General features: G+C 32.8%; 5 protein-coding genes across 10 annotated transcripts; 2 read left to right on the forward strand and 3 right to left on the reverse strand.

Annotated features, from left to right (window-relative positions):
- Positions 1 to 81: 81 nt before the first annotated feature.
- LOC145939175 (ribitol 5-phosphate transferase FKRP) lies at positions 82 to 3,113 on the reverse strand. 2 transcript variants are annotated; one of them, XM_083043409.1, is made up of 4 exons: positions 3,008 to 3,113; positions 2,109 to 2,689; positions 1,755 to 2,012; positions 82 to 1,288 (listed from the first exon to the last, which is right to left on the reverse strand). In XM_083043409.1, the coding sequence occupies exons 2-4, from the start codon at positions 2,571 to 2,573 to the stop codon at positions 518 to 520; spliced, it is 1,494 nt and encodes a 497-aa protein (XP_082899535.1). In that variant the 5' UTR covers positions 2,574 to 2,689; positions 3,008 to 3,113; the 3' UTR covers positions 82 to 517. The 2 variants fall into 2 exon arrangements, with proteins under 2 accessions (XP_082899535.1, XP_082899536.1); XM_083043410.1 differs by having other exon boundaries at positions 3,013 to 3,072.
- Positions 3,114 to 3,229: 116 nt separating this feature from the next.
- On the forward strand, positions 3,230 to 10,877 carry Pgk (phosphoglycerate kinase). Of its 2 annotated transcripts, none has more exons than XM_083043411.1 (7): positions 3,230 to 3,816; positions 4,327 to 4,430; positions 8,331 to 8,643; positions 8,741 to 9,089; positions 9,201 to 9,539; positions 9,623 to 9,842; positions 10,004 to 10,877. In XM_083043411.1, exons 3-7 carry the CDS (start codon positions 8,582 to 8,584, stop codon positions 10,279 to 10,281), a joined length of 1,248 nt encoding a protein of 415 aa, XP_082899537.1. In that variant the 5' UTR covers positions 3,230 to 3,816; positions 4,327 to 4,430; positions 8,331 to 8,581; the 3' UTR covers positions 10,282 to 10,877. The 2 variants fall into 2 exon arrangements, with proteins under 2 accessions (XP_082899537.1, XP_082899538.1); XM_083043412.1 differs by having other exon boundaries at positions 8,334 to 8,643.
- LOC145939178 (non-specific serine/threonine protein kinase Cdc7) lies at positions 5,201 to 7,881 on the reverse strand. 3 transcript variants are annotated; one of them, XM_083043415.1, is made up of 9 exons: positions 7,700 to 7,881; positions 7,247 to 7,466; positions 7,069 to 7,162; positions 6,846 to 6,988; positions 6,628 to 6,757; positions 6,369 to 6,555; positions 6,141 to 6,290; positions 5,918 to 6,024; positions 5,201 to 5,564 (listed from the first exon to the last, which is right to left on the reverse strand). In XM_083043415.1, exons 1-9 carry the CDS (start codon positions 7,743 to 7,745, stop codon positions 5,448 to 5,450), a joined length of 1,194 nt encoding a protein of 397 aa, XP_082899541.1. In that variant the 5' UTR covers positions 7,746 to 7,881; the 3' UTR covers positions 5,201 to 5,447. The 3 variants fall into 3 exon arrangements, with proteins under 3 accessions (XP_082899541.1, XP_082899540.1, XP_082899542.1); XM_083043414.1 differs by having other exon boundaries at positions 5,202 to 5,564; positions 5,918 to 6,033; XM_083043416.1 differs by lacking the exon at positions 5,918 to 6,024 and having other exon boundaries at positions 5,202 to 5,564.
- Positions 10,878 to 11,243: 366 nt separating the features above from the next.
- Rpn9 (regulatory particle non-ATPase 9) lies at positions 11,244 to 13,574 on the forward strand. Its single transcript, XM_083043417.1, has 5 exons — positions 11,244 to 11,506; positions 11,594 to 11,707; positions 11,868 to 12,194; positions 12,289 to 12,621; positions 12,751 to 13,574. Exons 1-5 carry the CDS (start codon positions 11,370 to 11,372, stop codon positions 13,016 to 13,018), a joined length of 1,179 nt encoding a protein of 392 aa, XP_082899543.1. The 5' UTR covers positions 11,244 to 11,369; the 3' UTR covers positions 13,019 to 13,574.
- LOC145939183 (choline/ethanolamine kinase) lies at positions 13,232 to 18,354 on the reverse strand. 2 transcript variants are annotated; one of them, XM_083043421.1, is made up of 7 exons: positions 18,213 to 18,352; positions 17,080 to 17,114; positions 16,872 to 16,984; positions 16,269 to 16,748; positions 15,925 to 16,171; positions 14,282 to 14,446; positions 13,232 to 14,171 (listed from the first exon to the last, which is right to left on the reverse strand). In XM_083043421.1, exons 3-7 carry the CDS (start codon positions 16,982 to 16,984, stop codon positions 14,073 to 14,075), a joined length of 1,104 nt encoding a protein of 367 aa, XP_082899547.1. In that variant the 5' UTR covers positions 17,080 to 17,114; positions 18,213 to 18,352; the 3' UTR covers positions 13,232 to 14,072. The 2 variants fall into 2 exon arrangements, with proteins under 2 accessions (XP_082899547.1, XP_082899546.1); XM_083043420.1 differs by lacking the exon at positions 17,080 to 17,114 and having other exon boundaries at positions 18,213 to 18,354.
- Positions 18,355 to 18,705: the final 351 nt, after the last annotated feature.

Below are 18,705 nucleotides of genomic sequence, written 5' to 3' on the forward strand. Positions count from 1 at the left end.
GCTAGTTAAAAGTTAGTATTCATAATGGAAGTGTATTGAAAAATGCATCAACATCTATATATATGTCGATATAAGATCTAATTAAAAATACTAACAAGTTTATTTGGCACAATATTAACAGGTATCAATTCATGCAAGAAGAAAGTTTGTGAATTTCACTATTCTAAGCTGAATTATTTAAAGATGTAGAGATAACATTTGATAACAATTATTTGTCATTATTCCTTACTAAAGTAGGGTCCGAATAAGGCAAATAGAAATGTGTTTACGAGTCATTTCCTTAAAAGGAAGACATTGCAAAAATGTCGAGTTGCAATTTTTTTTATTTAGATCTTAATATTTCTTCATGCATAGATAATTCCTAGTATCATTAGATACATGCATAATTGGTATAATTATCAATTCTATAGCAACAATAAACGCGACTTAGCCGCAACAAGTACCAATTTCTTGATAAAGTAAAGCAAAAAATATTGCCATACACTACCGCGAATAATTCGCACAATTCGAAAACGGATTAATCGAAAACAAATTTACCAGGTAATTCCGGATTCTCTATCACACCTTTGAAATATTTAAGCTCTAAAAAGTCCCTAATGTTATTTGGACATGGCACTTGTCTACCGGCGAACTCGATGCTCGACATCGGATGGAGAAAGTGCTCCGGAAAGTCCCGGTTCTTCAGGAACCACGCGTCCTTCATCATGGATCCATTGCGCCCGTAGAATGGCAGCAGGTTCACGTGTAAACGATTAACCCTGGAGTACTGTACCTTGAAGAACTCGCCCTCCGTCGCCTTCTCCCAGATGAAACCATCGTCGTCGACGACCGGTTTACTCCTGGCCCTGACCAGCCACTGCGATCTCGCCAGATCGTCGCGGTTCAGTCCGATTTGTACTTCGTGATCCCACGGTAAAATATCACCGTGTCTCATTCCTCCCAGCAGCGACTGACCCTCCAACCAAAATCGTATACCGACTTCCTCCAGTTTGTCGATAACGTGATGGGTGACTTTCCTCAGTCCAGCCAGGCAACAAGGGGGTGTATATCGATGCAGATAGAGATACGACGGCACACCGTTTATCACCGAACCAAAGCACCTCGCCGTTTCCCGTGAACAACCATACCACTCTACGGAACCGGAAGCCCTTGTGATCTTCTTCATTCCCAGTTTCTCAAACATCAATCGCTCCCGTGTGCGATACAACTGCTGCATCTTAGATTGTGCTTGTTGGTTTCTATATAATGGCTTTCCCTCGTTGAATTGATAGCTTTTCAATATATGTATCTAATAACACGTATCATATTGTAAGCACTTGTTTAAACGCAATTAACACTTATGCTAAAATAATAAGATTTTTCCTTAGCAGAAAAAAATATTTTAAAATATATAAAAAAAAATATTAACAATTTTACATATTTTTAAAAGAAATACACAATATATAAAAAGTACTTACCACATAAATAAAACAGTTTTTAAACACAAATTCGTATACTAATAATCACTGACAAGAACACGAGATAAAAGACAAAATATCACAAAATAATCATAAAATATATTGCAGATATAAATGTCTGCATTTTAACTTTAATTGTATAAATTTAATTTAAATATAAATTATATCTAGATATAAAAAAATATTTAGATATAAATAATAGAACAATGACAATGTCACATATAAATGAATCAATGAATTGTATTTGTCATGAAATGAAGGAAAAAAATAATAAATTAGTGAAAATAGATTGCAAACCTTAACACCAATGGCTGCCATCTGGATGTACAAGGCGTCCGTGAAGGGTAGCAGAAACGGATCTGACAGTCTCCTTAAAATTTTTGCTTCAAGTACAGTTACATGCTTGCCCGTTACACTATCACATTCTGTCCCTGTAATCCGTGTTATCCTCAAGCTCCATTCTTTCGCTCTTAAATCTAACTCGAGACAATGCAAGGCAATCTTTCCCACTGGTACAATAACTACTCCTAAATTTGACACTTGCGAGACAGTTTCCTGCAAAGTATACACACATCAAATAAAATAATAATGACTTACATTTTCTCTCTCTAAAATACTTCTTTGCATGTGTCGTAACAAATGTATATTTACCTGTATAACTTGCTTAGTCGACAATCTTGTCGCATCAGGCATAAACAAAACAAACTTGGTGCGTATATAGAAGAGAGGATTCCTCTCATCGAAGGACTTATTGAACTCGGGCCGTAAACTAATCAGCTTGACGTTCTTCATACTCTCATTGGCAAAGTCCAGCTCCAACGGCGGATATGGCACTTCATCGCACACTATCAGGACGGGTATCTCCGGGAAGGAATTCAAAACTGACTCTACCATGGACGCCACATCATTTTCGAAATTCTCGAACTGCCTGATGACAATAGTGACCAGGCGGGCCAAGCGTCGGTGAAGCTTCTGCGGGGGTTCGTTCGTCCCGACACTCGGCGTCAATAGGCCCAGGGTGTTTTGCGCCGCGAACAGCCGCCATATCCTGTGCCAGACGATGATGTTACCCAACAACGCGAGCACCAGAACCGCCCTGACGAATCTGAGGCGCATTATTACGGCACACGACGCGATCTCATCCTATGTCATCGGCGAACGATGGATATCTACATCACTCCGGTGCCATCTTCGGCGAACGACGTTTGACACTTCGAGTTATTGTTGCCATACTGAAACAATGATTCCCAATTGAATTTACATGCACATCATTTCGCTTGGCCCAATAAAATTTCACGAGGTTAACAAACACAAAGTTCTATTCCTCAATAACTCAATGAACGCCTTTGAAGCGTTTATATTTACGTAATAACATATAAAATACGTTGCCTGTAACAAACTTTTTAACACGGATGTCCTTGCATACAATACTATTTAACTTATTGACATAGATTGCGAAAGTAGCATTAAACAAAATTAGGCAAAATCATTAAAGTCAAAGATCATTCGAAGAGCAAGATAAAAATCATCAAAGAATAATTTTTGAGTACCTTACAAAAGAGAAAAAATTCAAAGGATATGCGGCAACGCACACTGAAGTTAGCAATCATTAGCAATGTTACCAATTTCAGACGTACAACCACGCAACACGGGGTGGTGGGGGTGCTGAGTGGGAGGTGAGGAGTGGGGATGCGCGCGCGGCGGCGCCCCGGCGCGCGCACCCCCCACCCTCCCGGCGGTGACGCAGCGCCGAGCCGCCGAGCGCCGCTTGAAGGACAAAGTCAATTCAAAGTCGAACGTCGAATCGAACGCGTCGCGCACATCGACACGTGCTCTCTCCCACGTTCCGTGTTGCGTGATTATTAATTACGGTTATGATTTTCTTTGTGCGTTGACTAAACGCAGTATTTAACGTAACGCGTTACGGAAAAGTTTGTGCGATGGCCCCACGAAATCACGTTCGTTTGCGTTCGACGCTTCGGTCAGCTTCGATTAGCTTCGGTCAGTTTCGGTCATTGAATTGAAAAAAAGTAAATAGGTCCGTTTAGTCATGAGTGTTACATTTAATATGAAATAGATTTATAAATGTTAAAAAAAAGGATATAAATTAAAATATTCATTAGACAAGAATTAAAGCAATATAAATATAAAGAGCGGGTGTCAGTATAAAAAGGCATCTTAACCTAACAGTGTCTCGGTGATTTGTATCACGATATAAAGAATAACCATTCTCTTATGATTGTCATACATAAATATTTCCAAGAAGAAACAGTTCGAAATTCAAGATTCGTGAGGATCATGTTCACTGAACAATTATACGCGAATTAGGATGTTTTATTCGCAATAGCAAAGTTGAAAGGTTAGATTAGATTATTTGATAGAGTTTACAATCTGTAATATATATATATATATTCATCTAATATTCATACACATATGTAAGAAAAAATTAAAAAGTCTTACATTTTCTTCATATTTTCTTATTTTTTATTCCTTATTCGAATATGTTCGAATACTGTCGAGATTATTTTGTATTCGTAGCTTGAGAGCACATGGGATCTGATTATAATGATAACATAATAATAAATTATTCGACTCAATTTTATAAAATTGAGTCAAATGCATCTCGACTAGAGCTCTGTATTTAGTTTTTTCTTCCAGAAAACTTTAGAAAAAGTGTCAATAAAAAATTAGACACAATTATAACTTATTGATAACAATTAGTAATTAAATGAATGATATATACAAGTAATTCGACAAGCTATTTCAACTTTAATGGATTTAGCTAAAGTTATACAGATTTACAAACAAAATATAAAATTATTATAGTATTATAATACTTAAAAATAAATTTATATATATGTTATTTTAGGAATGTTTATGCAACCCAAGAAGAACAGCAAAGATCAAATACTATTGATACAGAGAAGTACAAATACTACTGATACATCTATAGGAATTATACAATAATATGAAGTAAGTGTAACAGAGTACAATAGATATTATATATTATTTTAAAGAAATTCTATTTTCTATATTTATATAAATAAAACTGATAAACAGAAATGTATTTTAAATGTAATTATTGTGTTTATAATCTTAAAGTATTATAATTAAGGTTTTGCAAGTTATGCATTCAATATAATTATACAATGATATATAAGTAATAGTCATATATTTATATATCTAAATATATGTTATCTCCATACAACTTATGTATGAATAATTCAAATTTACTGAAATATAATATTAAAGTGTTTACATATGTGTTGACAGAGTTATGCAAAATATTTTGCTGGATTATGTTATAAATGAGATATTTATAAAATTGTGTAATTAGAAAAACTGTTTTGCATATAATGATAATATATATATATATATATTTATTTTATTAATGATATTGTATAATTATATACTGAAATATGTACAAGCGTCGTCAATTCAACAATTATAACTATATTTACTGATATGTTATAAAAATTAAATATCACATAAAAGTTTTCAAAAACAAGCCATATGAAAGAGCGAATTTCAAATAATAAATGATTAAGTATTTGAATAATAAATCATCAATATATAAGATGCCTCAAAAGAGATAATAACATGAGAGATCAATTATTTATAATTTTTCATAAAATTTTAACACATTCATTGTATTAATAATTAAATATCAAGTTATACAGTTTGATATTTATTAAAATCCATTTATGCTTTGAAACAATCATAAGAAAATTCTTTATATTTAACAATTTATTAAAAGAAATTAGTAGTCTCTATCAAAAAGTAACTTTAAAAAGTAACAAACTAAAGTTACCATTTTAGAGATGATTATTTGATTATTATTTTGGAGATGAGATTATAAATACATATAGATACTAAAATATAATTTACCTTTACATATGTCTCACGCATAAAAAGAAGCAGACTTATTCTTCTTTCTTTGATTTTAAATATCTTTAGAAACACATGCTTTATAAAAGGACCAGATATATATCACAAACTTAGAAATGGATGAGATAATGCCTGGTCAGCGGTGATACGTGTATTATAATTTAAATCTAGTAATTTTGTCAAGAGATGATACGCTTCCATGGGATACTGAATATTTACCTTAAAAAATTTTATAATTATTTTAAAAAATTTAGGAATTTTGAAATATATATATTGCAAGATATAGAAATACTATATTATATATTACTAAAGAGCAAAGGGCAAAGAACTAGATATAATCAAGCATTCTATTTTCACTAAAAGCAATTCTTTAACAATCATGAAATGAACCAAATTAAACCATATTAACGAGTGACTATTTTACTACTCGCAATGATTTAAATGCTTTTTAGTATACAAAAGCCAAAAATTTTATCATTGCAGCTGATTATACTTTTCTCGCAATACAATACAATCTCTCTTTATATTATTTCATTAAATAAAAACCGTTTAAAATATAAAAACAAATATACCTTGGATATACTATTCTCTCTATCATGCATCATGCTTCTGTTTCTTTTTCGTAACTTTAGGCACAGAGACATAATATCAATGCCTGGTAAACTTTCACTAAAAATAACTTTTTTACCTGATTTAAATAAAATAAAAATAAATAATAAACGCAAGTCACAAAATATAAATTAATTAAATAAAAAACAATTTGAATAAATTATTTATAATCATAATAAAACATACCTAATTTTTGTGCACATTTTTGCATTTTGTGAGATCCAAATATCGTTGTTATTTCCGCTAGAGCTGTGCAGTCGTCGGGCGAGCGAAAAAATACTTGTGTACCGCTAAGTATACATAGCATCATCACACCACAAGCCCAAATATCAATTGCTGAAATGATTTTTTCTTTTATTCATAAGAAATATAGAAACTTATTATGGTCTCTATCAAATCATTATTTCTTAATACCTGAAGTTTGTGACGGATGTTTCAGTAAAACTTCAGGAGCACGAAATCCAGGTGTACCTGCACGAGGTGCCGTTTGCGATGGTTTTGTTAAACATATCATGCATACTTTAGGTTTTCCAAAACAGTAACATTTGTTATCCGCGTTCTTCTTTGTAGTATTTGAATTAGGCTGGAAGCTTAAGTTATTCTAAAACAAATTACAAGGAATAAGAAACATCAGAATATAGTTAAGACATTTTGCATTTGTATAAAATATTACTTCGTCAGATCTCTTCCGCTTCATACTCTGTATTTCAGTTCTTCCTTCATTTATTCCTGTCATTGTTTCCAAATTATCTGCATTGTTTTCAATGCATTGCTGTGCCAGCCCAAAATCTACCAATAAATATCTGTAAGAAAAAAATATTAAATTATACACAATTGTAATTTTTTAAATTATTGAAAAGAATGTATTTTTTGTCTGGTATACAAATTTACTTTCTATTGGTACGGTCATAAAGAAAATTACTGGGTTTCACATCTCTGTGTATGATATTAAACTGATGAACTCTTCGTACAGCGCTTAATAGAGCTTTCATATAATCCTTCATTTCTCCTACAGTCATATCTTTGACATATTCCTAATTAGAATCATTATTGTATTTTTAATCTTGTTAAACTAATTAAGATTTTACAAACTTAGTGCACATTACAAACTTACTGAAAATTTATCATGCCTCATATATGGCATTACAAATACTATTGAACCTTGATTTCTTAAACATAACTCTATGCCAACAATATGATCTTTGCCTCTGAAATCAATTATATTTGTCAATGTTAATTAATATAAAACAATGGTATACTTTTTCTCTCAGATTGAAATTTACTCAGCATACCCCATTTGTTGCAAGCATTGTAATTCACGTTCGATTCTATCAGGATGACAAGTGGGAATTAAATGTTTCAATGCAAACTTTTTATATGGAGAACTATTAGAGGACTTTAGAGTAGCCAAATAGACAGAGCTAAATGTACCTTTCCCAATTTTACAATGTACATGGAAAAATTCATTTATAAGTGGAATCGACCTCTTCAGATTTGCACAGCTATCTTTTGCTAAAACAGCATATACACATCACTTATAAATTTTTATTCTATTATTAGTATTATAGAAACACCTTTAAAATATATATCCATATATAGCCTATAGGATAAACGTGATGGTTCAGTATTTTTTAATTATCTTAAGTAAAAATGTACATATTTAATTTTTATTAAATCTATAAATTATTTTATAAACAGAATATCATTAATATGCTAAATATAGGAAGATACTTAAATATGAATACCGTCATTATCAGTTTCATCGTTTCGACATATATTAATGACTTCCATCCTGTCAAATTTTTTCTGAATTTTTTTTAATCATTCGTGTAATTAATGTATCATCGAATTCAACTTTTTCAATACTCGTGTCATTCATCACCGACGATTACTGATCGAATTATGTGATCACTAATTATCACTTATCACGAACATAACCTTTAGAAATTTGGCGCGATTTTCGCGCCATTTGTAGCGAAAGAAAGATCGATTTTCATGAAATTACGGGTGTGTTCTTTTTTAGTTGCATCATAATTTTTGTTTATATCTTACATGTGATTGGTTAATAATTTCAAAACGCGGTTATTTACAAATCTGTGAGTTTTTAAACAAAATATTAAAAGAAAGAATTTTTTGAAAAATACAATGTATTCAAAGTGACGATCACAAATTGACAATTATAAACTCGTTTGTGACATAATATAATTTATGAAACTATTTCAAGTATTTCATGGCCATGTAATAGAGAGCTATATTGTAATATTTTATTTGATTTCCTTTTTGATACAGAAATAAGAATATAATACAAGAGTAATGTAAAGATTTCAAAACATGTGTACGTTAATTTATTGAACGTTATGATTTCGATTCGGTCAGCAGATCGAATACGTCGTGTATTACGAAGATTTACCGGGGGTCGCCACGCTCGACGACCTTGCTTTGACTTTGGAACACAGACTCGTCGAGATTTCAACTCCTCCACGTAATTGGATTTATCCAACAGGAGTTAACTACGTGACGTTACTTGTCCCATTAATAAACCCTTAACGTGTCTCGTCACACCCGACAACATTCGCTTTCTCTTCAGAAATATTGTGACAAGTGAAACTACAAGGAGAAGCATCGTCATGGCGCTCAACAAGCTCAGCATCGATAAAGTTGATTTGACAGATAAAAGGGTGCTTATAAGGTATGTATTTTTCGTGAGGAAAAAAATTAAGCTCAAGAAAAGAGTGGCGAAAAGTCAAAAGTAATATTTATAGTAATATAATGAAATGATTTTTCAGAGTCGACTTCAATGTTCCGCTGAAAGAAGGAAAGATAACGAACAATCAGAGAATCGTTGCTGCATTAGACACTGTGAAATATGCCATCGACAAGAAAGCCAAGTCGATCGTTGTAATGTCTCACTTAGGCCGACCTGATGGGAAGAGAGACGAGAAGTATACACTGAAACCTGTGGCTAAAGAACTGAAGACTCTATTAGGCAGAGACATCTTGTTTTTAAACGACTGTGTCGGATCTGAGGTAGAAGCTGCTTGTGCCAATCCAACACCTGGTACTGTTATTTTATTAGAAAACTTGAGATTTCACATTGAAGAGGAAGGCAAAGGAGTAGGTCCCGATGGAAGTAAGGTATGTAAAATTATTTCTGTAAATTTAAATCTTTCAGTTTAATTTTATTGACAATTTTCAAATAAGACAAAAATATAGAGCTCAGAAATGAAACAATTGATTTTATTTTAGGTTAAAGCTGATAAAGATAAGATTACAGAATTTAGAGCATCTTTAAGAAAACTAGGAGATGTATATATAAATGATGCTTTTGGAACTGCTCATCGCGCTCATAGTTCCATGATGGGAGATGGATTTGACACAAGAGCAAGTGGTTTTCTGTTGAAAAAAGAACTTGAATACTTTGCAAAGGCTTTAGATAATCCAGAAAGACCATTTTTGGCTATACTTGGAGGAGCTAAGATTGCTGATAAGATCCAGCTAATTAACAATTTGCTAGACAAAGTAAACGAAATGATCATTGGTGGTGGTATGGCCTACACGTTTTTAAAAGTATCCAAAGATATGAAAGTATGTAACATTTAACTAAAATCATAAACAATATAGTGACTTGCAACTAATTGTAAATATATTTATATTGTTTGTAATTCTAGATTGGAAATTCACTGTTCGATGAAGAGGGCGCAAAAATTGTCAATGATTTATTAGACAAAGCAAAAAAGAACAATGTTCAAATTCATTTACCAGTAGATTTTGTAACTGCTGATAAGTTTGCGGAGAATGCAACAGTAGGAGCTGCAGACATTAAGACTGGTATACCCGATGGATGGATGGGTTTAGATGTTGGCCCAAAATCGAGGGATTTGTTTGCAGGTGACTATGTTTTTTATATTATTCATATCAATTTATAGCAATTCATATATTTAATATATATTTTAGAGAACATGTATGAATAAACTATATGTTCAAAATTATAAATATAATCTAAATGTTTAACAGATATATGTATCATTAATTGTATTGTTTTGTTATAGAACCGATCAAGAGAGCAAAAGTTATAGTATGGAATGGCCCAGCAGGAGTATTTGAGTTTGAAAACTTCAGTAAAGGTACAAAGAGCTTAATGGACAATGTCGTTGAAGCTACAACAGGAGGAACGATCACTATCATCGGAGGCGGAGACACAGCAACGTGCGCAGCCAAGTGGAAAACAGAAGATAAAGTAAGTCACGTGAGCACCGGTGGTGGTGCGAGTTTGGAACTTCTGGAAGGTAAAGTATTACCTGGAGTTGCTGCTCTTTCTCCATCGTAAATCTGTCTTTATAATAAACAATAATGCTAATTAAAGGCCAATTTTTGTCAAAGAAAATGTAAAATTATCATGACGTTAGTCATTTTCATAGAAGTTTAACGAGTAGTTGTTGGAGAATAAAACTATTCGTTGAATTTGCTGGTAGGATTATTATAAGAAACAAAAGAAAACATACTCATTCTCTGAATTATCAACGTAATCATCATTTGTTTAATTTTTCCCTAATGAGAAATGTTAAAATTATACCTTTTCAAAGAAAGGAGATATTTAAGTCTCCATATTACAATTAGTGTACAATTATAAATACACACAATGCATCACAAATGTGTATTATATATAATGTATAATATATTAGGAAAATATTTAACCAATGTTATATTAGTTACTAATAAGTAAATAATTGTAAGATGGAACAGTCGCCGTTATTAAATGTAATCGTCCCTGCACGGTAAAATGTTCACTCATAGTTTCGACACAAATTTCAGATTGCTCTGCATTGTATAAAATTATAAATGTTATGTTTTATTTAAATATTAGTGCGATTATATATTTTTGATTGCTTATATAATGTGTCAAAAATAAATGCTGATATCTTATATTGTATCACTGATATTGCGTGTGTGTATCTCTTATGAATGACAAGCAAGCTTTCTTAAAAATTAAGCCTTTAATGAAAATAGCATCAAAATACAATCTGTACTTCATATTCAACTTATCAATCTATATATATATATATATATATATATATATATATAGATAAATGCATTTTTTAAATAATGCATAATTAAAATATTTGACATAATGTTTATAAAAAAAATGTATTTTTATATTGGGGGGGGAATTTACATAATATTGTGCTATAATATACTGCATTATTAGATATTGTTATAGATTTTTATTACTGATACTTTATGAAAATAGCTTGGAACAAAGATTAAAATAGTGTGTTATCCAGCGAGAAGTTGTTTGACTACGTAGTTAACATTTTATGGACATAGGGAGCGTCTTGCGAAATCTACGAACGCAGCTAAAGAATACACTTGAGAAATTGAGATCATAACCATAAACGTATCCCGTCTCGCTCACTCATGTCATCACTGTCATCAGACATGGCGGCGTCCGTGGCAGTAAAAGATGTGAATACATTTCTCAACCAAAAGCAAAATGTTTCCGATAAGGAATTGGCTGCGGAATGGGCTCAGCTCGAGGAGCTGTACAGCAAGAGGTAAACGAATATATATATTATTTCGTATAATGCGATTTTACGACGAAAAATATAACAGATGGACGTGTCGGTCCCGGTGACTTGCAGGCTTTGGCATCAGCTGACGCTGAAATTGGAGACGTTTGTGATGAATCCGACGCTCCAACAGGGAGATAATCTCGTGCAACTGTATGTTAACTTCCTATCGACCTTTGAAAACAAGTGAGTATTTTTAATTACATTCTATATATATATTTCGAATTTAAATAACTATATATGATTTTGTATGGTATATACATTTTTCTTTATACTTTGCTATATTATTTTATATTCTCTTTATTTTTCCGTGTTATTAAGATTTTTTTATTATGTTTTTGTGAAGAATTAATCCATTGTCATTGGTGGAAATATTGGCGCATGTGATACAACAATTTCAAGACAAGCAGGAGGCAATTAAATTCTTGGAGAAAACTGAAACCAAAGTCCAAAGTAACAATGAAGCTATTGCCCTCTGTAAGGTTCTCAAAGGACAGATCTTATTGGATAAACTGAATAATCAAGAACAAGCAAAAAAGATTATAGAAGAAGTAGAAGCTATGCTAGATAATGCCGATGGCGTTACAACAGTTCATGGACGCTTTTACCTTTTAGCCAGCCGGCTATATAGATTACAAGGCAAACATGCAGAATATTATCGTACGGCATTGAGGTATGCTTATATGTATATTTTGTATTGACTTATTGAAAATTGTACAATCTCTAATTAATTATAATTAACTTAATTATCCCTTCTTATCGTTAAGATATCTAGGTTGCATTGAATTGAGCAGCTTGAGCAGGCAAGAACAAGAACAGCACGCCTTCTTCCTTGGACTAGCAGCGCTCTTAGGCGAAGGGGTTTATAACCTCGGGGAACTGTTGGCGCATCCAGTCTTAGAATCGTTAAAAGGCACACCCAACAACTGGCTCGTCGATTTGCTGCAGGCCTTCAACGCTGGTGATATCGTCGCATTGGAGAGATTGAAGCCGCAATGGAGCAAAGTGGCCGATCTAGCCGCGCAGGAATTAAAATTGAGACAAAAGATCTCTCTGCTGTGCCTCATGGAAATGACCTTCAAGCGACAAGCCAACAATCGGTGCGTAAATTCATTAACATCTTTGATGTACGCAACGCTATGCAAAAGCTTTAAAGCTTTAAAAATTAAATTAAATATTCATTTAACCATTCCTTATTAAATGGACATTCCACGATAATGTTTACGCAGACAGCTGACGTTTGCGGAGATCTCTCAGGAGACGCGCCTGCCTCTCGGTGAGGTAGAATTGTTAGTGATGAAAGCTCTCGCTCAGGGTCTCGTTCGAGGTGCCATAGATCAGGTAGCGGGTACCGTCAACATGACTTGGGTGCAACCTCGCGTTCTAGATCGCAGTCAGATTGCCGGAATGGTACAACGTCTCGATGGATGGTGCAAGGACGTTAGCTCGATGGAGAAACTTTTGGAGTCTAGGGCCTCTGAAATCCTCACTCTTTGAGAAAGATTTTTTGCATTCATTTTCGACTAATATTAGTTTGTTGTATCACAGGGAAACGCTGAGATTCATACATTTACAATTATAAAATCAGTTTCCTAACATGGCGTCAATAAATGTGAAAAATTAATTCATATATATGTATTTATATGCAAAGTCCTCCGTAGTAATTTTCTTCCTTATAAGGAAATTAAAGGTATAAAAAACAACTCGAAATAGAAAAAAGTTAAACATTTTATTTGAAAATTCGTGAAAATACATTTTTTATACAGTTTTTGGTGCAGTTTTATATTGATAAATATTAGTAATTGTGAATGTTGAATGCTGTCCTCCTTCATACAAGATGAAACTTGTACTTAATTATAATATATAAGTTATATAATTTCAAGTAAAAATGCATACTGTATAGCGAATAGTTCTCTAGTTCTATTTACAAATCTAATTTATACGTAATTATTACATGTAACAAATAAACAATTAAATACATAGATTCAAATGGGCACAAAAAAACAGATTAAGAGATATAGTTTTACAGTAAATATATCAAAAAAACAAAAAATCTACAAATAAACTCACAATTTGATTGAGCACATGATTTAGTACACTCAGCCTTGTCGTTTTCAATTATAAAATAAAGTTTTCTCATTCTAAAGGAATGTTGCAAATAAAAATAAGTACATTTAAGTACTTTGCTCCTTAATTTTTTATAGAAGCGCATCAAAATTGGAGACAAATGCAATTAAAAATACTAAACGAAACAATTAAGTACATGCTTATTCTATATCACATGTGGTTGACTTTCCGTTTACTCTTGAGCTGCTTTGTTCACATCGTGTATTGTCCAAACAATGCACCTATACGTTTACGAAAGCAGCAGAGTACATACATTATTTCATTTCGAATGAAATAATGATTTAGTATACTCTGTCAAAAGAGTTACTTATTGTTGGTTAGAGTTGTATCAATGCCATCAATTGAAATTGATGAATTAAAGCTACCTACTTATATAGTAAAGTGTTATAGATAGATTGTAAATATATCTGCTTGCTTTTCAATCTCAGGATTTTCTTTTCAAGCTACCATCCAAAGTTGATGGAGAGGTGAGAACTTTTTCTTTCAGATACATATAACTCTTCAATCTGGAGGCAGCATAATCCTGAAACATACAATCATGTTTACATATTTAAATAGATCTATTATTTAATTAGAAATAGTCCGAAAAAATGAGATAAATGAACAGTACAAAATTTTTTACATTATACATACCCAATATCCAAATGGAATCTGTGAAATTTTAGCGTTTACGATGCTCCATAGACCCCAGAATAAGTGACTAGCTAACGAGAATATCCTCACTTCCATCATGACACGTTGCTCCTCCAGAGATCCTTCTTTCCCCAGTGTTTTCAGGTAGGCTCTTATGAAGTTGAGCTGTCGAGAGAAAAACTAGCTTATAAAACCATGTATTGAGGAAGAGACATAAAGAATTACCCTACTCTGGAATTTTTCAATTTGTTTAATAATTGTTTAAATAATTATTAAAATAATCTGTAATAGACTTGTTTGTGTAAAAAATATTCAGTAATGATTGAATCTCAAAAAAAGTAGTTTATACAATGTATAACGACACAAAAAATATTATAACAATGAACAAACTGGACACAGATTTTGAATATTATTGACAAATGAGATAATATAAATAACAGACATCTGAAGAAGAAAATACACAAAAGAATACTAATTTATGATATGTGGCTTAACATAATATGAAAATGTATATTAAAAAAAGAAATATGAAGTCCTGTATGGTTCTTTTTATTTTTCGTAAATTTTTATATAAATCTAAAAAAAGATTATTATTCCAAAAATAGATTTGATTATCAAATTATTTATTCCTATCCATATCTTTGTGTAATTAAAAAATTAATATTTCCTATTTACTTAACGCACGCGCAATTGTAAATCCCCAATAATATTTTATGACAAATCGACACAATTATAATGTGAACTGTTTTCACAAAATCTATCAGCTATTAATCCGGTACATATTAATCATGCGTACAGAATTGCATCGGTTAAAGTGCTCCAATGCTAGATTAATGCACTTTGACCGCTACCAAAACAGTACATTCGTACAAGGGTACGCAGATTATGAATTGATTAGAGTGAGGAGTGTACAGGTACTATAAAGTGTAGATGAGCGCATTGGTGTTGCCAAGAAGGTGGTACCCTGGTTCCACAAAGTAGAGCACCCACTAGTCTGGATCCATTGCACAGAAATTGTCATTCAGAATGCTGGCCATTTTTTTCTCTGATTGCAGGTTTTCAGCTTTGTCTTGACGGACTGCGGTCCTGCGAAACTAATATATACACACGCAGCACACGCCAAGCTGACACCCTATCTACTTTGGGTCCTGGTACCGAATAATATGTGATATTTCCAGCCGAAGAGACTATCATGTAAGCGTTTAAATTACAAAATTCTGACAATAATTTACATTTCTTTGATGCATAAAATGCATACTATTTTCTTCAATCAAATTTACATTTCTTGTATGATTTGAATGTAGATGTTCGATAAATATGAAAAGAAAATAAAAGTACTAGAAAATTAATTTCTTCCCGGATTATTGGAAAGATTAGCTATTTCGATACAAAGTTGCGATACTATCGTGCGAAGCTCACGAATTTCTTCTTTGTTAACTACAAAGTTCCCTTATGAATATAATTGTATGCTATTGTAATAGAGAGATATACCTATCTATTGTGAGCAGTATATATTCTCAATGGTTTAATCTTACAAAAAAATTTATGATATGACAACGTTGGATGAAACATATTAAACAGATAATTAGGATATCTTACCCAGATTAGATCATCGCCCAATGTTTTTCTCATTTCAAACTTACCTTTTGTTCTTTTGTAGGAGCAGCAGATGAACGTTCGTGAAAGAAAGGATATTCCGACGCTGTATAGTCGTATTGCCACTCAGCAAAGTGATTAGCGATATCAAACCCTCGATAGTTGTAGGAACAATATTCGAAGTCAATGAGTACTAACTCCGGCTTTCGCGTATTTTGACGAAGAAGTATATTGCCTTCCTGCATATCGTTATGGCAGAATGTAACTGGATGTTTTTGCTGCATTACAAGTGCCCTGACAAATAGATTGGTAAATTTAATTATTTATTTTTTTAAAAATTCAAATCTCAATACATTTTTTTACAAACTTTTAAAACATTCTTTCTACTTACTTGAGCCAATTGATTTCATGCTCTAAATTTATGTATTTTATTGCACTAATATTCTTTAATTGCTGAATATCAATATCTTCACTATTTTCGAGAATATCTGTCGCTGTATTAAGCCAATTATTCATCGTTTCCCATATCCATTTAGGCTCTTTGCTAATTGGTATCTGCATTGTATGTATTTGTCCCATTTTCTCTGCGATCAGCAAACTCAAAGTGGAATCTGCCAGTTCTTTAGTGAGTAAGGGTCGGGCGGGTATGTACTCCTCTATGCGACCACCAGGAAATACTCCATGTAACTTGGGACCGAGTCTCCTCTCAGAGAGTAAAGTGAAAATGACAGATTCTGTGATGAGTCCCTCCAAGGCTCTCTCTCCATGTATTTGTCCATATAAACGTAGTAAAACTTGACGAGGTTCCCCCCTAATTGGGACTGTTCCTTCGGGGAGTTCGATATTGTATAACCAGTTACTAAGCCCACCACTGAAAGTAATAATACAGACTTTGTCATTTTCTCATTATGCTAAATTAATTGATCTACACGATTGAATTATATAAAGTGTAAGACACTTTACATACAATCCTTCATATAAAAATCTCACAAACCTGATTCGTTTCAACATGATATTCTGCGCTGTAACATGCTTCCAAACGCCGTGCAAGTAGTCTCGACAAATTCTCGCAGCAGTTTCCCTCATCTCGGGATTCTTATCCGACATCTATCATAAAAGATATAACTTGCAATAATTCTGAGACATTGTGTACTTAATTATCTTTTCTTTCTTGAGATAGTTAAAATATAATTTTCTCTCACCAGCTATTGATAAATCATTTCAATCACAGTCTCTCCTGATATGATATGATGGAAATGCGGCAAAAATAACCAAACGAGATGTAATATGAGATGTAATATATGATTCTCAAAATTATTTGTATTCAGCTAAAGATGAGTTCGCGAAATCGTAACAATTATAAATGCGAAAAAATAGTGGTTAAATACTATGTCAAAACTCATGTATACGGTATACGTAATATTGAAATCATCTGTTTACAGGAAAAAAAAACGCATGCGTCAAGACGTCATTTGACTCGATTACAATACTGACCAGTGGATCTCAAATAAAATTCGACAAATTACAACAATACGGAGACATTCCGATATAAAAGATACTTATCCACATCTGTATTTTCAATACGGAATAAAAGAAAAAAATTGGATTATAATTAAAATTGTTTATCAAATATGTAAGTATACAAAAATTGCAAATTTGCATATATTCCACTTAATTGACATATATTGCGTATTTCTGATAAATGAATTTTTTCTAGGATACGATTATCACGAGTGACGCACACTTTGTTTACTAAGAATTTGCAGCTTTATAAATGGATATAAAAGCAGGCTTTATTTGTACGATCTTCCAACACTATCATGGCGTGTGTGTGTGCGTGTGTGTATAACGAGGAAACAAAGAAATTACACAAAAATATAAACATATAAAAATAGACTTCACATCTTCACACACACACACACACATCAACGAGAACTTAATACAATGTTGTGCAATATATCCGATAAGGAAAAATTGATAAGAATGGATCGGAACAATGCAGCAAAATTCATCTCATTATAGCTACGATGCAATCGCGTGTATATATGTATGTATACACGCACATGCATACGCAAACTGCGTGTAAATAAAATATAAATAATATGATGTATTTCAGGGATATCGAGTAGAGATAAGGTGGAAAAATACTCCAAGGCTACAAGCCTTTATTTAATCGCTAAGCAATTAAATTCCAATTTTATTAATCATACTGCAGACTGCAGATATCGTCACGTTCACGTGACATTTTCAGTTTCGTGTAAAGAAAAAAAATTCAGAAAAAAGAGAAAGAAACACGACAGTGTATAAAAAGATATACGAGTGCAGCAAAATATACCTTGTGTTCGACGCCCATGTCGAAAGCTTCTAGATTGTTCGCCTATTCTCTGAATACGCTGTCGGGAGCAGATTGAATAAACCTCTGGCACTTGGTTCGGAAGAGGATAAGCGAAGAATAGCTCGAGTCTCCGAATGCCGATGATCGTGTCCCCGATGTGGCACGCAGACCTCGAAAGCTATAATTATCGCCGGCGCGATTCTATCACACGATCGTCGTGATTCGCAGCGAGTTATGTCACGAGAGATACGTCAGATAGTCGAATAAAAGATCTGTTCTTTCACGCAAACAATTAAATCCGCAACCTCGTCAACGAGGGGTTTTAAATTGGAAAGATTAGGATATTAGCTGCGCGTATCTGACACATCCATATCAGCGATAACCTCTTTTATCGATACAAGTTTTTTTCGCAAGACGTACAGTATTGAAAGAAAGAAAGAAGAGAGATTATTTTGCAACAAATTTCGGATGAAAACCCGACGACTGTTGGGTT

The sequence above is a fragment of the Prenolepis imparis genome, unplaced genomic scaffold (genome assembly GCF_030444845.1).
Source record: "Prenolepis imparis isolate NDT839.2.m4 unplaced genomic scaffold, iyPreImpa1.0 SCAF_7, whole genome shotgun sequence".
NCBI classification, from domain to species: Eukaryota; Metazoa; Arthropoda; class Insecta; order Hymenoptera; family Formicidae; genus Prenolepis; species Prenolepis imparis.